We start from the raw sequence: 18518 nt of genomic DNA on the forward strand, positions 1-18518 counted from the left end.
AGGACCTTTGTGATCACTATTTAAAGTCGAACAGACACACCAAAAAAGTGGGACAGATGTACAAAAGCAAAGAAACAGGAGTAAGAAACTTTAAAACCCTTCAGGAGATGGGAATGGATGTGACCATCTTTGCTGACCGCGGAAAGTACACGTTTGACATTTTAATGATTTTGATCAGTAGAACATCTTGTTTGCTTTTGGGGAGCTGCCTTTGAGTGTGATGTTCCTTTCTGTTCTCTTGCCCTGGGTGGAAGATTTATGCAGTCGCCAGGAGAGTGTGTACTTAGAGCTTCACAGGCAGAAATAATGGACCTAGACTTTACCGTGTCCTCACATGTGTGATCTTCCTTGGTGCACCTAATAGCTCCGTAAGCATTTCACAGTGGATAAAACCCAGGCTCAGGGAGTTTCAGTGAGTCAGTCACTCCCGATTCCCCAGCAAGTCAGTGCCGGTGGTGCAGGGGCTGAGGGTAGCCCCTGCCTTGTGGTCTTGTTCCTGCTGCTCCAGGAGGGCCCGTCAGCAGCTCCGCCGTTGGCACCCTTTACACTCAGCCAGGGTCCCCTGCAGGTTCGCTGCGGCCTTGGTCTGAGCGCCGATTGAGCCGTCGGGCCTCATGGTCTGAAGCACTCTCAGCACAGCTAGCGATGGCCGTGAGCCCACCCTCTGGTCCCAGGACACAGGCTCGGCAAGTGGCACACCGGCTCCTCACACGGAAGGAGTTGTGTGCACGCACCTCTCGGCCGCGTGCCTTCCCAGATGTCAGGAGCTGACTGCCGGGACGTGCCGCCTTCTCACTGTTCATGTGTTCTCATTAGTTTGGGAGGAAAAATGTACTCAGATGAGGAGTTGTACTTTTCCTCCCTAAAAAGTGTTCTTTTTTTTCTGCCATTATCTCTGGTAAATCCCGTGTGTCACAGGGCAAACAAAAATCTCTTCTTTCCTCTTTTGTTCCCTAAACGTCCTTTTTGGATTTCCTAATTCCTTAAAAAAAAAAGTCCTCTTCTTTTGTTCAATAGGTACTCCAATATCTTTGTTACCTCCCCAAGCCCTGATAACCTCCACACTCTGTTTGAATTTGTCTTTAAAGGATTTGACGCGCTGCAATATCAGGTAGGAAATTAGGATAAGAACTTACTTTGATTCAGTGCTGGGTGTAAATCTAGGTGAAGTCTTTGGAGTGTCTGCTTACTTTTAATTTCTAACATTTGTCATTGATTTGACTCTCTCCATCAGGAGCATCTGGATTATGAGATCATTCAGTCTCTCAATCCTGAATTTAACAAAGCCGTGATCAGAGTGAATGTATTCCGAGAACACAGGCAGACCATTCAGGTGAGGCTCGTTCTAAAACCCTGCTGTGTGGGGCCACTGTCCTGCTGTATTTAAATACAGTCATTTTATGTCATTTTATGTTCTATGTAAATTGGGTGTCTTTTTTTTTTTTTAATATTTATTTGACAGAGAGAGACACAGTGAGAGAGGGAACACAAGCAGGGGGAGTGGGAGAGGAAGAAGCAGGCTTCCCGCGGAGCAGGGAGCCTGATGCAGGGCTCGATCCCAGGACGCTGGGATCATGACCTGAGCCGAAGGCAGATGCTTAGCGACTGAGCCACCCAGGTGCTCCGACTGGGTGTCTTGTATACAGTGTTGCTGTATTATGATAAACCTGATCCAGATTTTCAGCCTCTTCTCAAGGAAAACTTGCAAGCAAACTCACAAACGTATGTAGCCAGGTTGGAAAGTTATCGTTTTATCCCTTGAAAATCGAGTAAGTGGGATTATGAGTATGCGAATCAGCTAAAAGAACTCCTATCACTGTTCTGACATCAGTTCTGATTTTCCTTAGTTACAGTAGGTTTTGAGATGGTGCATCTGTAACTAGAACAACAGCCTCTCCATTTAAAAGAGAAAAATAACTTTGCAAGATGTACTCTGAATCTTTGTGGTTTAGCCAGTGGCCTATTTTCCTTTTTAAACAGTGTTTTCCTGAAAGCTCTATAAATCTCCAGTGCTCTGGAAGCCTGAATGGTCTGCACTTGTCCAAAGTGCAGTTTTGTTCAATTATAGAGAAACATCAGTGTGACAGGCTTGCAGAAGGGATGGAGGCCCCTGGGCTCCCAGCGGAGGAGGCTCATCGATTGTTTTCGGACTTGGGGTGGGAATTGGGCCAGGTAAACTTGGCAGTTTATGACCTTTATGCCTGTGAAGGTATATGTATCTGTCTGTCAGGGAGGTATACCTTTCCAGGTTGTAACTAATGGTAAGTGTTTATGCCTTTTACCTAAGGATCTTAATTTTTTCCTACTAGGTCTCTTTCTGGAATCTCTTCATTCTGTACATTTCTTCCCATTTTTGCCAGATTCCCTCAGCCTCACTGGAAGTGGGGGGAAATCTGATGGTGGGGTGGGGTGGAGGGCAGGCGACAGGCAGTGAGAATACAGAGACCTGTTAAAACTCAAGAAAAATACACAAACCAGAGAAAGAAAACCTTTCCCTGAAATGCCCAGGCTCAGCCCTTGCTGCTGTTTGGATTTGTAATCAGAGACCCGCTTAGACTTCCAGAGTCCCTTTGTCTCCAGGCTGGAGTTTAAACACAGAAGAGGTGACCTGACTTTATGAGGCTCCATTTGGGTCCCTTTGAGGCCTCCTTCTTGCTGGAAATTGAGAAAAAGACGAATATTAGATTAAAGTCAGCTACGCCTCTCTGGGGGGCTGCTTTCTGCTGCTTTTATGAGGTGCTTGTTTAGGTTTTTTCCCCTTGGCAGGCGAGGACATGGGGCCCTACTGAGGGTGTGTATTTGCTGTTAGAGTTGAGTGGAGTTGCTGTCTCCCTGATCCATCATTCGACTTCCAGCAAAGCAGTTAGATCTTATTTGTAATGAAATACTTCAGAAAAGTACAGAGATCAAGGTAACACTCAGAATCTAAGCACTTAAGCCTAAGGAATGTTGACATTTTGTTGTTGGCTGTGTTTATTTCATATTTTAAAAGTCATTTTTATTTTTTTATTTTTTTAATTTTTTTTTTTTAAAGATTTTATTTATTTATTTGAGACAGAGAATGAGAGAGAGAGCACATGAGAGGGGGGGAGGGTCAGAGGGAGAAGCAGGCTCCCCGCCGAGCAGGGAGCAGGGAGCCCGATGCGGGACTCGATCCAGGGACTCCAGGATCATGACCTGAGCCGAAGGCAGTCGCTTAACCAACTGAGCCACCCAGGCGCCCCAAAAGTCATTTTTATTTTTGTCTTAAAGATGTAAAGCATTTAGACACAGTCGCAGCCCCTCTTGTAGCCCTCCCCGTCCCATTCCCTCTTTCTGCCACTCCCCATAGGTAACTCTACTCTGGGTTGGTGTGTTTCCTTTCAGTTCTTGTGTTTGTATTTTCCTAGGTAAAATGCTAACATACTAAACTTGTCCTTTTTCTGCCTGCCTTGTTACTCAGCATTTGTTTTCAAGATTTGTCCAGATGGAAGCTTGTAGCTCTGGTTGATTTCAAGCATTTTATTTTTATGCTACTGTTTATTTATGTTTCTAGGAGTGGAACTGTTCGATTTAGGGTATGCACAGATTTCCCCCTTTCTTGGATTTTGCCAAATTCTCTTTTAAAAAAAAAAAGTGTACCAGATTACCTTCCCACCAGCATTTTTTTTTTCTTTAATTTTTGTTTTCCTCAAGTTCTTACCAACACTGAGTGTTTTATGGCTATTTAATTTTTACCTGTGTGTGAAATGGGATCTCCTGGTTGTCTTTGGCATTGCACTGATTACTCGTGAGGTTGCATGTCTTTATGTTAGTTGGCCGTCAGGCTTCCTCTCCTGTAAAATACCTCTTTGTGGCCTTGTACAAACTTTAAAAATAGCAGGAAGCCCTGAAGAAACTGAAGAGGTAGTTTGTATGCATAAGGATGCCAAACTTAGGGCCAGTTTGTGGTATTATGTGGCCAAGCTAATAATACAGTTAAGGACATGTGAGTGTTTGTGTATTAGGAAGGAATCGAGTCTTAGAAGTATCCTCCCTCACCAGTTCAGGGAGACTTGGCCTTAATAATGATGGTGACCAAGCAGGGAGCCCAGGAGCCAGTGTGTAGCAGGCGCTTGAGACACCTGACATCGTTTCATCCGCTGCCGCCGCTGGGCCAAGGCTGTGCCTCTGGCTCTCTGGCCAGAGCGAGGCTGGGGAGAAGCATAAGAAAGGAAGGGGAAACCCCACCTATCAGTATTAGGCCAGGCACCAGCCAGGACATGTTTCTAGATTTCCCTGATGTTTCTCTCAAGTAACCATCAGATAGGTATTTCTTCCACAGTGTGGAGAGGAGTCGGAGGCCGCGAGGCTAAGTGACCTGTCCAGGAGCACATAATTGGTGATTGCACCTCCGAACCCAGGTGTCTGTCTCTGAGCTCATTCTGTTTTATCCTGCCAAGGAAAAGTGGGAAGGAGGAATGAGAGAAAGAAGAACTGGGAAGGGAAAGAGAGAGAGGACAGAGAGTGGCTTTTATGAGGCCTTGCAGGGATCACAGCTGTGGCCCTGGGGAAGCTGATGATAATATAAACTTTTTTCCCCCACAGTATATACATCCTGCAGATGCTGTGAAACTGGGTCAGGCCGAGCTTGTTGTGATTGATGAAGCCGCTGCCATCCCCCTGCCCCTGGTGAAAAGCCTCCTGGGCCCCTACCTTGTGTTCATGGCATCCACCATCAACGGGTAAGCACCTCTAGTGGGAGTCATTGCTCCCGTTGTAGGTTCTTGCCCATTAGGCGGCATGAGTGAACGTGCCTGGGTCAGGGCGGGTCGGTCCGGTTCCCGAAGTCAAAGTTGTGGGAGCTGCTTCGGTCTCTACTGGGGCTTGTGCATGTTGGAGTCGGTCTCTCATTAATGAGTGGTGCCCACCTCTGGTCTGATGGTAAATGGGCAGCACGAGACTGAAGAATTTCATAACCTAAGTGGTGAAGGTATCATTCTGTTTCTAGGCCTGATTAGGTTTCAGAGAGCACACAGCAGTACTGACGTCATGTCTTGTGGAGCCATGTGGAAATACAGAGTTACGGCAACTATCAAATTAGTATAAGACAGCAGTCTTTTTTTTTTAAGATTTATTTATTTGAGAGCAAGGTCGGGGGAGGGGCAGAGGGAGCGAGAGGATCCCAAGCAGACTCCCCACTGAGTGTGGAGCCTGACTCAGGGCTTGATCCCACGATCCTGAGATCATGACCTGAGCCGAAGCCAAGAGTCGGACGTTTAACTGACTGAGCCACCCAGGCGCCCCAAGACAGCAGTCTTACAATGGCTCAAAGCTTTGTTTAGATACTTGAAATATTTAGTTTATGCTTGCTGTAGAACCATTAGGAAAAATAGGCAAGCAAAAAGAAAAGTCACTTGATAGGATCACCACTGAGAGATGGCTTCTGTTAGAATTTTGTTATACATTTTCTATGGATTTATTTTACTTTTTTATTTTGAATAAGAATGTAAACTATGTATACATACTGTTTTTAATTTGCTTTTTTATGTAACAATATACTGTGAGCTCTTTCCAGGTCAGTAAGTATGTATGTTCAATATTGGAAAGATTTCTGTGTGGAAATCACATCTTGAAGAGATTATCTGTTACAGATTATTACTGTGTCTGCTTTACTTATACTGAAAATATTTAAATAAAATAGATTTTACTTTTTTTGTTAAAGTTTTCTTGAGATATAATTCATATACTATACAATTTACCCACTTTGTGTAATTCGGTGGTTTTTAGTATCTGCACAGAGTTGTGCAACCAGCCCCACAATCAGTTTTGCATTTTCATCACCCCCAAAAGAAAAACCATACCCGTTACCTCTCGCCCTCTAATCCCTCCCTAACCCCCCCTGCCATGGGGAACTACTAGTCTGTTTTCTGTCTTTTTTTTTTTTTAAAGATTTTATTTATTTATTTGAGACAGAGAGAATGAGAGAGAGAGAGCATGAGAGGGGGGAGGGTCAGAGGGAGAAGCAGACTCCCCGCTGAGCAGGGAGCCCGATGCGGGACTAGATCCCGGGACTCCAGGATCATGACCTGAGCCGAAGGCAGTCGCTTAACCAACTGAGCCACCCAGGCGCCCTCTATTTTCTGTCTCTTACAGATTTGCCTATTCTAGACAATTCATGTAAATGGGACCAAACAATGTAGGGTCTTTTGTGACTGGCTTCTTTCACTTACCATAATGTTTTCAAGGTTCATCCATGTATCTTGTGTCAGGATTTTCTTCCTCTTAATGGCCAAATAATACTCCATTGTATGTTTATACACATTTTTTTTTTCCATTCACTTGTTGATGGACATTGGGATTGTTTCTATCTTTTGGCTGTCAGGAATAATGCTGCTGTGAACATTTGTATATAGGTTTTCTGTGTGGACATGTTTTCATTGCTCTTGGGTATATACCCAGGAGTGAAATTCCTGGGTCAGATAGTAACTTTATGTTTAACCGCTTGAGGGACCGCCAGACTGTTTTCCAAAGCAGCTGCACCAATTTAAATTCCCACCAGCAGCGTATGAGATTTCCAAGTTTTCCATGTCCTTGCCAGCATGTGTGTTATGTCTTTTTGATTATAGCCATCCTAGTGAGTGTGAAGTCGTGTCTCATTATGGTCCTCATTTGCATTTCTCTAGTGGCTGACCATGTGGGGCATCTTATCATGTGCTTACCCGCTATTTGTAGATCTTTGGAGAAATCGCTATTTAGATCCTCTGCTCATTTTTCTATTTGGCTTATTTGTCTTTTTATTATTGATTTGTAAGGTTTCCTTATATATTCCAGGTATAAGTGCCTTACATGGTTTACAAAAATTTTCTTCTGTTTTTTTCCCACTTTCTTGATAATGTCCTTTGAAGCACAAAAGATTGTTTTGTTGCTTGTGCTTACTTGTTTTTCTTCTTTTTTAAATAAGTAAATGGAATTCTTTTGAGAAAGCTTTGTATGTGTGGCCAGGAAGGAGAATAAAATACCTCAAAATTCCTGTTTTTTGATCATTCTTTAAAAATAGTATTTGAGTAAAAGGAAGGATTTATATAGTCTTTAAATATTATCACAGTGAGTACCATAAATAAAAAAGAAGACCCACTGAGCGGTCTGTCCCCGCGGGACCTGCACTGTGACTAAAGGAGGAAATACAGATGAGAAGAGCCCATTCGGTGGCCAGAGTAAAGATGATTTCTTTTTTTTCCAAAATTTTTGTTAGTTGTTTGGTCATCTTCTCAGTGAAAGTAGGGATGAAAGGAATTACTGAGGTGGTGGGTTTATTCAGTCTTGATTTTCCAAACCGGAAGCACTCGGTCTTCCTTCAGGTGCGTTACTTCAGCGGCAGCTCGCTCACTGACCATTGAACAGTGCTCCAGTTCATTATGCTGAAGGCTTTACTCGCATCATCTTTCCAGTCCTTTTTTTTTTTTTAGTTAATAGCACCATCTTGTGAGGTGTGTAGAATAACCCCCTTTTGAGGATGAGGCTTAAAGAGGGTGAGTTCCTTGTCCAGAGGTGCTCAGCAGTTGCGTCAGACTTGAACCCCAGCCCCACCGGCCCCCAGCTGAGCCACTGGGCTGCCTTGCCTCCTGGAGGTGTGTGCACGCTCTGCGGGAGTCCAGTCGGCAGCAGGGGGAGGAAGGCAGTTCTCTGTCCTCTCCTAGACCGTGGATTTGGGATGTCATGCCTGATGGCCTTTGCTTTTGCTCCTAGCTACGAGGGCACTGGCCGGTCCCTGTCCCTCAAGCTGATCCAGCAGCTCCGTCAGCAGAGTGCCCAGAGCCAGATCAGCACCACCGCTGAGAACAAGGCCACAGCGACAGCCAGACTGGCATCAGGTACCCCCGGACGGGCGTGTCCACGGCAGGTCCCACAGATTCTCTTGCAGGGTCCTCTCCTTATACCAGCATGGGCGGTACCGGACTGTGCTGCCATCAGGCACAGAGGTTGGGTCCCCAGGAGGTGGAGTTGCTTTCCCCAGGGAACAGCAAGCCCGTGACCAGATGGAAGCCTGACCCAGGCCTGTCACCACCTCAGGGCATGGTTGCACCGACTTAGTGGGATCCCTGTGGGATCAGTGTCATGGCAAATTGACCATCCCCCAGAACAGTTTAAAACCAGTCCGTTTAAATTCTCAAGCCATATTTACGTGGGCCTATGACAGAGAAAGTAGAACATTTATTTGCCTTGCTCTTTTAGACAAAACACATCTAATAATTGTTTCTTGTCACGTGTGTGTGTTGTGGGGAGCAGCGCGGACCCTGCATGAGGTCTCCCTGCAGGAATCCATCCGATACGCCCCCGGGGACACGGTGGAGAAGTGGCTGAACGACCTGCTGTGCCTGGATTGCCTCAGCATCACCCGGATAGTCTCGGGCTGCCCTCTGCCCGAGGCCTGCGAGCTGTATCCTTCCGGTGTCTGCGCCCTGTGATGGGTGGGGGGCGATGAAAGCATTGAGCAGAAGGCCTCGGCCCTTTGTTCCAGAGGCTGCCACTCCAGGGAGAGGGGAAAGTTGAATGTTCTCCATTTCCTTGCTGCTCCTGCCCCACAATACGGGGCTTCTCTGGAGGACATGGGGCTCCTCCTTCCAGGCTGGGGGCAGTCCACGTATCCAGGTCCCTTCTGGAAGCAGTATGTCCTGTTTTGGGCTCTCTTTGGTTTGTTTTGGTTGCTTAACTCCAGACGCAGTTACTATGTTAACAGAGATACCCTCTTTTGCTACCACAAGGCCTCTGAAGTTTTCCTGCAAAGGCTTATGGCCCTCTGTGTGGCTTCTCACTACAAGGTAACTGCAGCCAGCCCTTGGGTGAACTTCAGCTCTGACAGTGCCTTTTTTGGCTTTTCATATCTTTTATTACCTGATGGCTCAGGTGACCATTGCACTGGGACTTAGATGTCCTGATGTTGTCGAGGTTCACTGATATTGCTGGAGAGATTGCATTTCCCATTGATCAGACCTGTTTTGGGCTTCTAGCTTTGCAGACAGAGTGTGGAATTCCTGCACGTAGCCCCATGCTTGGTAGCTGGGGAGGGTGGAGAGCTTTGCTTATTTTAAAATAGGTTCTTGTGTTTCTCACTCGTCTGCTAAACAGATGGGCTCAGGTGGCTTAGCAGTAGTTACCTGGTGGTACCAACTGACCGAGGCCAGCCTTGTACCTCTGGGCTGTTTTTAAGGAGCACCGAATGAGAATTTAGAATATCTGAAAGTCTTCAAAACTGAAGGGCATGTTGGGGAGGACACTTCCTGAGGATCTAGGTAGCATTTTTATGAACACCCTTCAGCAGAAGGCTGAAGAGTTGGGCGTTAGAAGTCGTGATAGGTTTTCTTGAAATAGCAGTCTCTTCTCAGGAAAAAGTTCACTTCCCAGCTGTGAAATCCACAGTACTGACGAAGCAGTCCTCTGCCCTCCTCCGTAGCCTCAGTACTGTGTACAGATGACAGCAAACCAGCAAACATTTGAGGCGAAGTCCCTCCTAGGTCATTTCAGAGGGTCTCAGGCTGGCTGGCCCACATACTAGAAAAGCGCTCAGCCGGGTTTCAGCTCGCAGCTTGGCTTTGGAGAGGGAGCTACACCAGTCAGCCGATGACTCCGGAGTGGCCTCTCGAATAAAGGACAAGAGGAGTGGTTCTCAGGGACTCGTGTTTGTGCCCCACAGAACTCTCCCAATGATCTCCAGATGCTTTCTGATGCGCCTGCTCACCTTCTCTTCTGCCTCCTGCCCCCGGTGCCCCCCACCCAGAATGCCCTGCCTGAAGTGCTTGCTGTCATCCAGGTATGGTAGCCGTGATTTGGGGAAACACTTAGGAATCAAGGATTAAAAAAAATTTTTTTTAAAAAGGAATCAAGGATTAATGGCTCAGTAACTGTGGCATGGTGGGGGAGGTGTTGATTCCCAGTGTGGAGCCAAGTGGCTGGGTGATTCGAGGCAGGTGAGTAGGGTGCGTGGAAGGAAACCACTGCCGACGGAACCCCAAAGCCCCACTGTTGGAGGAGAGGTGAAAGTCGGAACTGGCCTCTCGTATTTTGACCTAGGGCTCCTCCTAAAACAGAACTTGTTTGTTTTCCTCCTTTATTACAAAAGCAATACCTGTACTTCTAAGATTAGAAGATACAGGTTGGAAAAAATAATGTTTTTAATGCCTGGCATGTACTTATGCATTTTTTTCTTTTTTTTTAAAGATTTTATTTATTAGAGAGCACACATGCACACACACACATGCACAGGGGAGGGAGAGGGACAAGCAGATTCCCCGCTGAGCACGGAGCCCGATGTGGGACTCAATCCCAGGAACCTGGGATCATGACCTGAGTTGAAGGCAGATGCTTAAGCAACTGAGCCACCCAGGCGTCCCTACTTACGCATTTCTATTTTTCCTTTTCATAAACGTGAGATCATAGTGTTTTGGAATCTGCATTTTTTTTCAGCGTGTCAGATACTCATAATCTGCACAGTTTAAAGGCTGCATTGCATTTCATTTATGCACACACCATACTGTTTTGAACCATTGTCCTGTTAGACACCGGAGTCCTTGCGAATTTGCACCCTGTCATACAGAGCTGCGGGAGCATCCTGTGTCTTAATTCATGTGCACACATGCCCACCGTGCATGGAGACCGTTTTTCTAGCGTAGTTTTTGCTCTGTGGGCCGGGAGGAAGTCTGTATTCTGCCTTATGAATGAGAGTGTCAGGATGCCCCCAGGGCACAGTCCTGAAACTTCCACTGGAAATGGAGGAATCCGCTGCAGGGTTGAGCCCGAACTAGAGTGGAAACAGCCGGCCTTGTCAGGGAGGCAGCAGCAGAATGCCGATGATGTTCTGTGAGTGGGCTCGATGCCTACGTCTGGCCTCTGTCTGCACTGTCCTACTTCCCCCGTAGGTGTGCCTTGAGGGGGAGATTTCTCGCCAGTCCATCTTGAACAGCCTGTCTCGAGGCAAGAAGGCTTCAGGGGACCTGATCCCGTGGACGGTGTCAGAACAGGTGCCACCCTCTCCCTGACTTGGCCGAGTGAGGGAAGCTGGCGGGGTTGGAGGATGTTTGGTGGCTCACTTCCTGGCTCGTGTCTCCCACACAGTTCCAAGACCCAGACTTCGGCGGCCTTTCAGGTGGAAGGATTGTTCGCATTGCTGTTCACCCGGATTACCAAGGGGTAACGCATCCTCATGCCTCTCCAACTGCTGGGCTTTATTAGCTGCAGCTGTGTTGCTGGCGGCTCCCTAGGGCAGGTGTATTTATTTGGTTGTTTGGATGGATGCCTAGTCAAGGAGTAAGCAGTTCCCGGTACTCCTCTGCTGTGGACAGTTGCCCCAGGGCTAGGGGTTGGTGGGTGGACAGGGTGATTGTATGTGCTTGCTTTTCTTTAGTGAAGATAGGGCACCTGTGAACCTGACCTACTTTCCACAGTTAGCTCCCGTCTCTTAGAAATCCCCACTGAGGAGCCAGCTGTGGAGACGTCCGTTTGGGGCTTGCTGATCTGGGGACCTGCCCTCCTCTTGCTCAGGCTAGATGGTGTGAGAGTGAGGGTCATAGTGTGCTCGTTCTTAGGGTCTCTGCTTTGACCTCACTGGGGGATTTCATCGGTTCTCTGCCAAGTGTAGTTTGACTCGGAATGCAGGCTTTCTGGGAGAGTACAGGGGCGTAGAAGTGGTTTCCACAGATTGAGAACCTGTCTGTTTCCCTCTGTGTTCGCTCACAGATGGGCTATGGCAGCCGAGCCTTGCAGCTGCTGCAGATGTACTTCGAAGGCAGATTCCCTTGTCTTGAGGAAAATGTCCTTGAGACGCCACAAGAAATTCACACCGTCAGCAGCGAGGTAAGCATCTTTTGGCTGAGCTCCTTGTTCCCGGGAGGATGGTTCTCTGGGTCTTCAGGAACATCAAGAACTGCTCAGTGGTCTGGGCTCTTGGAGCGCGAGCAGGTTTCCTCGTGTTTTGGAGAAGCAGCAGCTTCTTGAGGCACTTGAGTTGAGAACCTCAGATCAGCATTATCAGCATCACCTGGATACTAGTTAAAAATGCCAGTTCTCGAGCCTTGCCCCAGGCCTCCGGAGTCAGAGGGTGGGGGTGGGGCCCCGTGATCTGTGGGTCTTAATGAGTTCCCAGGTAATGCGCATGTGTGCCCCAGCTTTGCACCAGACTCCTGCTCGGGTCGCTGGGCCCAGACTAAGGGAAGTTGTGTCTCTCTTGGTAAGATCATTAACGCCATGAACTGCGACAGTTTTTCACATACATTCACTTGATTTTCACAGTGTGCCTGTTCAGGAGGCGGGCAAGGGGCTTGTATTTAAGGGCCAGCTTAGAGGTTTGTCACTGCCCAAGTCACAGAGCCACCTGGTGACAGAGCTGGATCTTCAGGACCCTGTCTCTGTCTCTTCTTAAATGTTTAGGCATTTTGAAACCGTGTGGCTGTTTACCTGAATTCTAGGTTTGGAGCTGTGTGATTTCATGTGTATCCAGGTGTTTGGTGTACTTGGGAATGATCACTGGACCCAGTGGTGTGCCTGTATTTTAAAAACCAGGGAACAAACAACAAAGAAACCTGTCCCAGTTTTGCCAGGTTTAGGTCTGAGCCTGGTTTGGTGGGGGTGCTTGGGAATGTCACTGAGCTCCCTCTTCCTGTGCTGGGTGCACTGTGTTCTCTTCCTGGCATCCTCCAGGCCGTCAGCTTGTTGGAAGAGGTCATCACTCCTCGGAAGGACCTGCCTCCCTTACTCCTCAAACTGAACGAGAGGCCTGCTGAGCACTTGGATTACCTGGGTGTGTCCTATGGCTTGACCCCCCGGCTCCTCAAGTAAGGGTTTGCCTGCCCTCCCTCCCTTACGTCACCCCGTGACCTTGGTGTCCCCAGAATGAGAGTTCTGTGGGTTGTGTGTGTGTGTGCGCCTTTCCAGCTGGTGTGTCTGTCAGCCATCCATTGAATACCCTTCCCGTGTTCATGTGTCAGCCGCTCTCAGAAGGTGCACGCTGCTCTTTTTGTATCTTTGCAGGTTCTGGAAACGAGCTGGGTTTGTTCCTGTTTACCTGAGACAGACCCCGGTGAGTGAGGCAGAGGAGGGGTGTGGGTTTGCGGTTACAGTTGGTGACAAGCCTGTCCTTACACAGGCCCTGGTGCCTCCTCTTGTGCTCTGAGCACGTGTGCCCCTGCCTGCAAGAGGTTTATTCCGATGGACACCGAAACGGCCGTCATCCCTGAAAGGCCTTACTCCCGTGCTGTGCGGTGCACGCCTGGTGTGTGCCTGGCCTTGTGCGCGATTATAAAGTGGCAGAGGTGCACATGGACTTGTTCATCAAATTCTGGAATCCTGCAGCCTGGGGGCCTCTTCGAATAGTACTGTAAAAAGTAAAACCATGTTTTTAGGAGAGGGTTGCAGGTGGGCAGACTCCGATTATAAGCTGGTGTCTGAGGGAGGGATGTAACTGCGTGGCTGACAGAGCCATGGAGATTATGGACGGGGAAGTTACTGACTGGGAGTTCATTAAAAAAATTCATTTATTTACCACCTGCTGTGAGCAAGCTAAGCCACGAAGCTTATTTTCTAATGGGTAGAAATGGGCAACAAGAAAGTGAAGAAAACGAGAACTTTTCAGATCACACTAGGTGCCATGAAGAAAACCAAACACTGAAACTGTAGGGTACTGAGTGGTTAGGCTTCCAAAGGGTGGCCTTTCAAACTGGACCCTGAATGATCAGAGTGGACTGGCTATGTGGACATTCTTGGAGAAAAATGTGTTTCCAAGCAGTGGGTGCAGTGAGTGTGGGGCCTGAGGTGGAAGTGACTTGGTGATTTGAAGGAGGCGAAATAAGGCTGGTGTGGGTCATGGTGGGGCAGCGAGGGTGGGTGGGGACTCTCTTTTCTTCCCATCTGGTCGGAGGAAGGTTTTAAGGAGCTGTGACTGCTGTGTAGACCGTGGACGGTGGTGGCCTGAGAGTGAAGGCAGGGAGGTGGGTGCCCGAGATGGGGCACGGGCTGAAAGGAAGTGGTGAAGACAGACGGAAGTGGCAGAGGCCAGGTATGTCTGGGGTCGAACTGATAGATTGGAGGATGAGTGAACCAGAAGACTTGAGGATAATTCTTGGGTTTTTGGCTTGGGATTCTGGGTGAGAAACTGGAAGATGGCGGTGCTGTTTGCTGAGAAGAGCTGCTGGAGGGGACAGGTCTGGAGCAGACAGTGGGAATGGTCTGGTGCAGTGTGACAGGCTGTCAGATACCTGATGGGAACGTGGGACAAGTGGTTGCCTACAGGAGTCTGGACTCCAGGGAGAGGTTGGGGCTGGACATGGACATTTGGGAGCATGTTCTCAAGAGAACGTGCTCCCTAGGGTCGAGGACTTTGTTTTCTTCACAGCTGTAACCCCAGCACTTAATAGCATCTACCGTGTAGAGTAGTATTGTGTTCAGTAAATACTTTGGTTCAGTGAATGAGTACTACATTTTTAAAGTTATTGAAAACTGAGACTGAAGGTCAGCTGAGAGGAGGGTGCATCCTGGACTCTCCAGCCTTCAGAGGAGTGGGTCAGAGACAGAGGAGAGGCCTTGAGCTGGAGAAGAAAGTAGGGGAAGGTATACAGAAGGCAAGTTTAACCAGTGTTTCAGGAAGGGTGGGGGCGCCTGGGTCGCTCAGTAGGTTGAGCGTCCAACTCTTTTTTTTTTTTTAAGATTTTTATTTATTTATTTGACAGAGAGAGACACAGCGAGAGAGGGAACACAAACAGGGGGAGTGGGAGAGGGAGAAGCAGGCTTCCCGCGGAGCAGGGAGCCCGATGCGGGGCTCGATCCCAGGACCCTGGGATCATGACCTGAGCCAAAGGCAGATGCTTAACGACTGAGCCACCCAGGCGCCCCGAGCGTCCAACTCTTGATTTTGCCTCAGGTCATGATCTCAGGATCGTGGAATCCAGCCCTGCATTGGGCTCTGCGCTAAGCTTGGAGGCTGCTTGACATTCTCTCTCTCCCTCTTCTGGCCCTGCCCCTACAGAGGCCTGTGTGCACATATTCTCTCTCTCTCAAAAAAAAAAAAAAGGAATCTGTGGCTGTGGGAGAGCAGGTAAGCTAAGGATAACTAAATGGCCACTGGTCTTGTTGGCAGTGGTGATTAGAGGGAGAGCAGCTGCTGTAGAGACCAACTGGAGAGAAGGGGAAGTGAGGAAGTAGATGATTTTAGGGGAAGCAAAAGGGGACCGAGAAACCAGGTAGCTGCAGGGACATTGGCATTAAGCGGAGTTTGTCAGATGGAAGATCCTAGAACATGTTTGTTTGCTGCAGGGTATGATCCTGTAGAGATTGCACAAATAGTAGTCCAGGTGACGGGGCTCTGATTGCAGACCTCGAGGAGGCAAGGGGAGTAGGACCCCGAGTGCAGGAGGAGAGGTGACCATCTCCTTCACAGCAACTGGGAAGGCAGAGAATTTGGGCACAGAAGGTGTTGGTCAGTTGGTTGAGTTGTTGTTGGGTGGATGAAGTTCTCTTCTGGTTGCTTCTGTTTTCCCAGGGAGGGGAGGCTGTCAGCTGCGAGAAGGAGTGTTGGAGATTTTATATATATATATATATATAATATATATATATATATATATTTTTTTTTGCACACACAAGGCCAGTATCCAAGGAGTGCCCATTTGAGTGTTTAAAGTGGGCCTGGCGAAGACTGCTGGGTGTTCGGCTGCTTCCATGTGGGCACAGAGCAGCTCCCAGATGGGCTAGGTCCTTGTTGGTTTTGGTTGAGGCTGGGCTATAAGTTTGCTGGGCGGCGGCAAGGAGGGTGCAGAGCATTGAGCTCAGTGTAGACCGTGGTTTATTGCTGTGCTTCTGTACGCCACTCATTTGTGGCGTGGTGTGGGTGTTTTGTTCTGTGAATGCTCTTTGTCGAAATCCATTAGATATTTCTATGGTGTGGGGTCTTGTGGTTGTTATATAATAAAAATTTAAAAACCTGTACCCACTATTTGAGCACCTGAAGAAGCTTGCATTTGTAAGCTGATTGCCAGTATGGGAATTCTAGGTTTGGGGCCCGGCGTTTTGTTGTCAGGTTCCAAAACATGTGGATCGGATCGTGTGGAATTGAAGCTGTAATGACTCTGAGTTCAGAACCTGTCCTGATGTGTGCAAGTGGCTCACCTCCGTGGGTCCAGAGCAGCCCGCGTGCTCGGACAGTCTGAACCGCCCTGCTCCTCCGTGGTGGCTGGCACCTGCTGCGAAGTCACAGAACCGAGTGGCCTCTGACAGCTGTGGGGGAGGTGCAGGCCATGCACGGAGGGCCCTCTCCCAGCTGGGAGGAAAGGCAGGCCCAGGGAGGCACCTCATCTTCCCGCCCTGCCCGCTTGCCCTTCAGCAATGACAGATGCTTCAAAAAAGGGTGCTCTTGGTGCCAAGCAGGCATTTGTGTTTCACAGAATGACCTGACTGGGGAACACTCGTGCATCATGCTGAAGACGCTGACTGATGAGGAGGACGCTGACCGGGGAGCGTGGCTCCCCGCCTTTTGGAAGGGTAAATTGGAGGGGAAGGGGGGCAGTGAGGTAGCAGGCCAGGGGCCCCCACACCTCTGACTGCATGTGGTTGTACTCCACAGACTTCCGCAGGCGGTTCCTAGCCCTGCTGTCCTACCAGTTCAGCACCTTCTCTCCCCCGCTGGCTCTGAACATCATTCAGAACAAGAACATTGGGAAGCCGGCACAACCAGGTGAGCTGCGAGGGCCAGCGCGGAGGGCTGGTGGTGGCAGATCTTAGTATGTTCCGTGGGAGGAGGAGGAGGAGGTGAGGTGAGCGTGGTGGTCCAGGAAGAAGGCTGGCTTAGGAATTGAGGGATGGGTCCTAGGCCTGCAACTCCCACTGACTGCCGCCCCACCCCCGACCCCAGGCCCTGCTCTGCCTTAGGGGCACCAGCACCCATAGTACCTTCCATTTTTATAACAAAACTTTGGAGATATGATCTGACTTCACATGTCAAATAGGGTCATACAGGTAGTTAATTATGGAACTTGATTTAAATCCTGTGAGCTAGCGTAACCAGCTCAGTTCTGAGGCTCCGTCTTCTCATTCATGACCTTGTAATAAGAACGTGCGCCCAACCTTATGTGGCTAACACATGGACAGTGCTTTGGGCATATAAATTGTTTGAATATCTAAAATATTAAAAAGTGGATCCTTAGTATTAATAGCTGTAGGTTTTTTTCTGTTGCTCATTGTGTGTGTCCCTTTTTTTTTTTTTTTTTTTTTTTCTTGGCGATTATATTTTGTTGGAAAAAGTTGTGTTCTTTGAACTGGGCAGAGCATACACTTTCTGTGAAGCTGGGTCCTGAGAAGTGACACAGTGGGGAAGGAGTGTTTCCTTGGTCTGATGTGTTGGCATGGAACTCTGAGCAAGGGGTGCACCCCAGCTTTCCCCGCTCCCTGCGTGGCCTGGAGCTGCCTCCCCCTGTGCAGGGCGAAGGTCAGGGCTGCCCAGGGCCGTGTGTTATGTCGGTGGGCAGGCGCTTTCAGGCGGCTCCTCTCCTGCTCTGGTTCAAGGCCCTGTGGAGGAGCAGCTGTGAGCGTGCCACCTGGGGACCAGTGTGTGTGTGGTCTGGGAATCCCGTCAGACCTCGAGACCTGCCCTGACCTGCCCTGACCTGCCTGGCTCTGTTGCATGTACAGCACTGCGCCGGGAGGAACTGGAAGCCCTCTTCCTCTCCTATGACCTGAAGAGGCTGGAGATGTACTCACGGAACATGGTGGACTACCATCTCATCATGGACCTGATCCCGGCCATCTCCCGCATGTATTTCCTCCACCAGCTGGGGGACCTGTCCCTGTCCGCTGCCCAGTCAGTAGGTTATCTGCTGCTTGTGTGCTGGGTGTTGGCTGGGACGCTCGGGTGCAATTTTGTGCATTTAATTCCTTGCGGTTCTGATAGTTGGGTAGTGTTCTCCCCATTTTACGGGTGGGGACACTTGGACTCGGAAGTCACTCATGTGCCCGGCCATAGCGTGTAGAATAGCTGCGGTCTGAACCCACGCCCTTCCCGCCCCACCATGTCGCCTTGATTCTGACTTGAACTTAGCAGAGGTCAGGGACACCGTGAACTTCTCGTGCAGCTCTGAAGCAGCTCTTGTCAGGATAATCAGTTTGCGGAGTTCAGGAAGGGGGAGTATTTCTTGGTGGTTTCAGTAATGGGATGAAAGAGAAGGTGCCGGAAAAGTCCATAGTTCGTACCACATAGCTGTGGTCAAAAGAGTGACTGGTTCTTGGTGCCATTTTAATGGGCAAGGGCCTGTCCTGGTGGCCACATCAGCAGATTTTACATCCTCCAGGCTCTTCTCTTGGGAATTGGCCTACAGCATAAGTCTGTGGACCAGCTGGAAAAGGAGATCGAGCTGCCCGCAGGCCAGCTGATGGGACTTTTCAACCGGATCATCCGCAAAGTTGTGAAGGTAGTATCAGCCAAGGGCAGGGTTTTGGTCAGTTTCAAATACTTTAACAAACTCACTCTCTGCCTTAAGTAGATGTCAATAGATGTTAACATTTCAATTTCTCTCTCTCTCTCTCTC

General features: G+C 48.8%; 1 protein-coding gene across 1 annotated transcript in view; it reads left to right on the forward strand.

Annotated features, from left to right (window-relative positions):
• The window catches only part of NAT10 (N-acetyltransferase 10), a 43476-nt gene that overhangs the window by 20442 nt on the left and 4516 nt on the right, over positions 1-18518 (forward strand). The window contains exons 10-25 of the mRNA XM_035012545.1: positions 1018-1111; positions 1235-1333; positions 4567-4703; positions 7708-7832; positions 8248-8398; positions 8684-8780; positions 9653-9769; positions 10875-10976; positions 11071-11145; positions 11692-11808; positions 12652-12785; positions 12982-13030; positions 16383-16479; positions 16562-16672; positions 17626-17798; positions 18282-18401. Coding sequence (XP_034868436.1) covers positions 1018-1111; positions 1235-1333; positions 4567-4703; positions 7708-7832; positions 8248-8398; positions 8684-8780; positions 9653-9769; positions 10875-10976; positions 11071-11145; positions 11692-11808; positions 12652-12785; positions 12982-13030; positions 16383-16479; positions 16562-16672; positions 17626-17798; positions 18282-18401 — 1798 coding nt within the window. The remainder of the gene's footprint in view (positions 1-1017; positions 1112-1234; positions 1334-4566; positions 4704-7707; positions 7833-8247; positions 8399-8683; positions 8781-9652; positions 9770-10874; positions 10977-11070; positions 11146-11691; positions 11809-12651; positions 12786-12981; positions 13031-16382; positions 16480-16561; positions 16673-17625; positions 17799-18281; positions 18402-18518) is intronic.

The sequence above is a fragment of the Mirounga leonina genome, unplaced genomic scaffold, assembly GCF_011800145.1.
Source record: "Mirounga leonina isolate KUSES-001 unplaced genomic scaffold, KU_Mleo_1.0 Mir_166, whole genome shotgun sequence".
Classification (NCBI taxonomy): Eukaryota; Metazoa; Chordata; class Mammalia; order Carnivora; family Phocidae; genus Mirounga; species Mirounga leonina.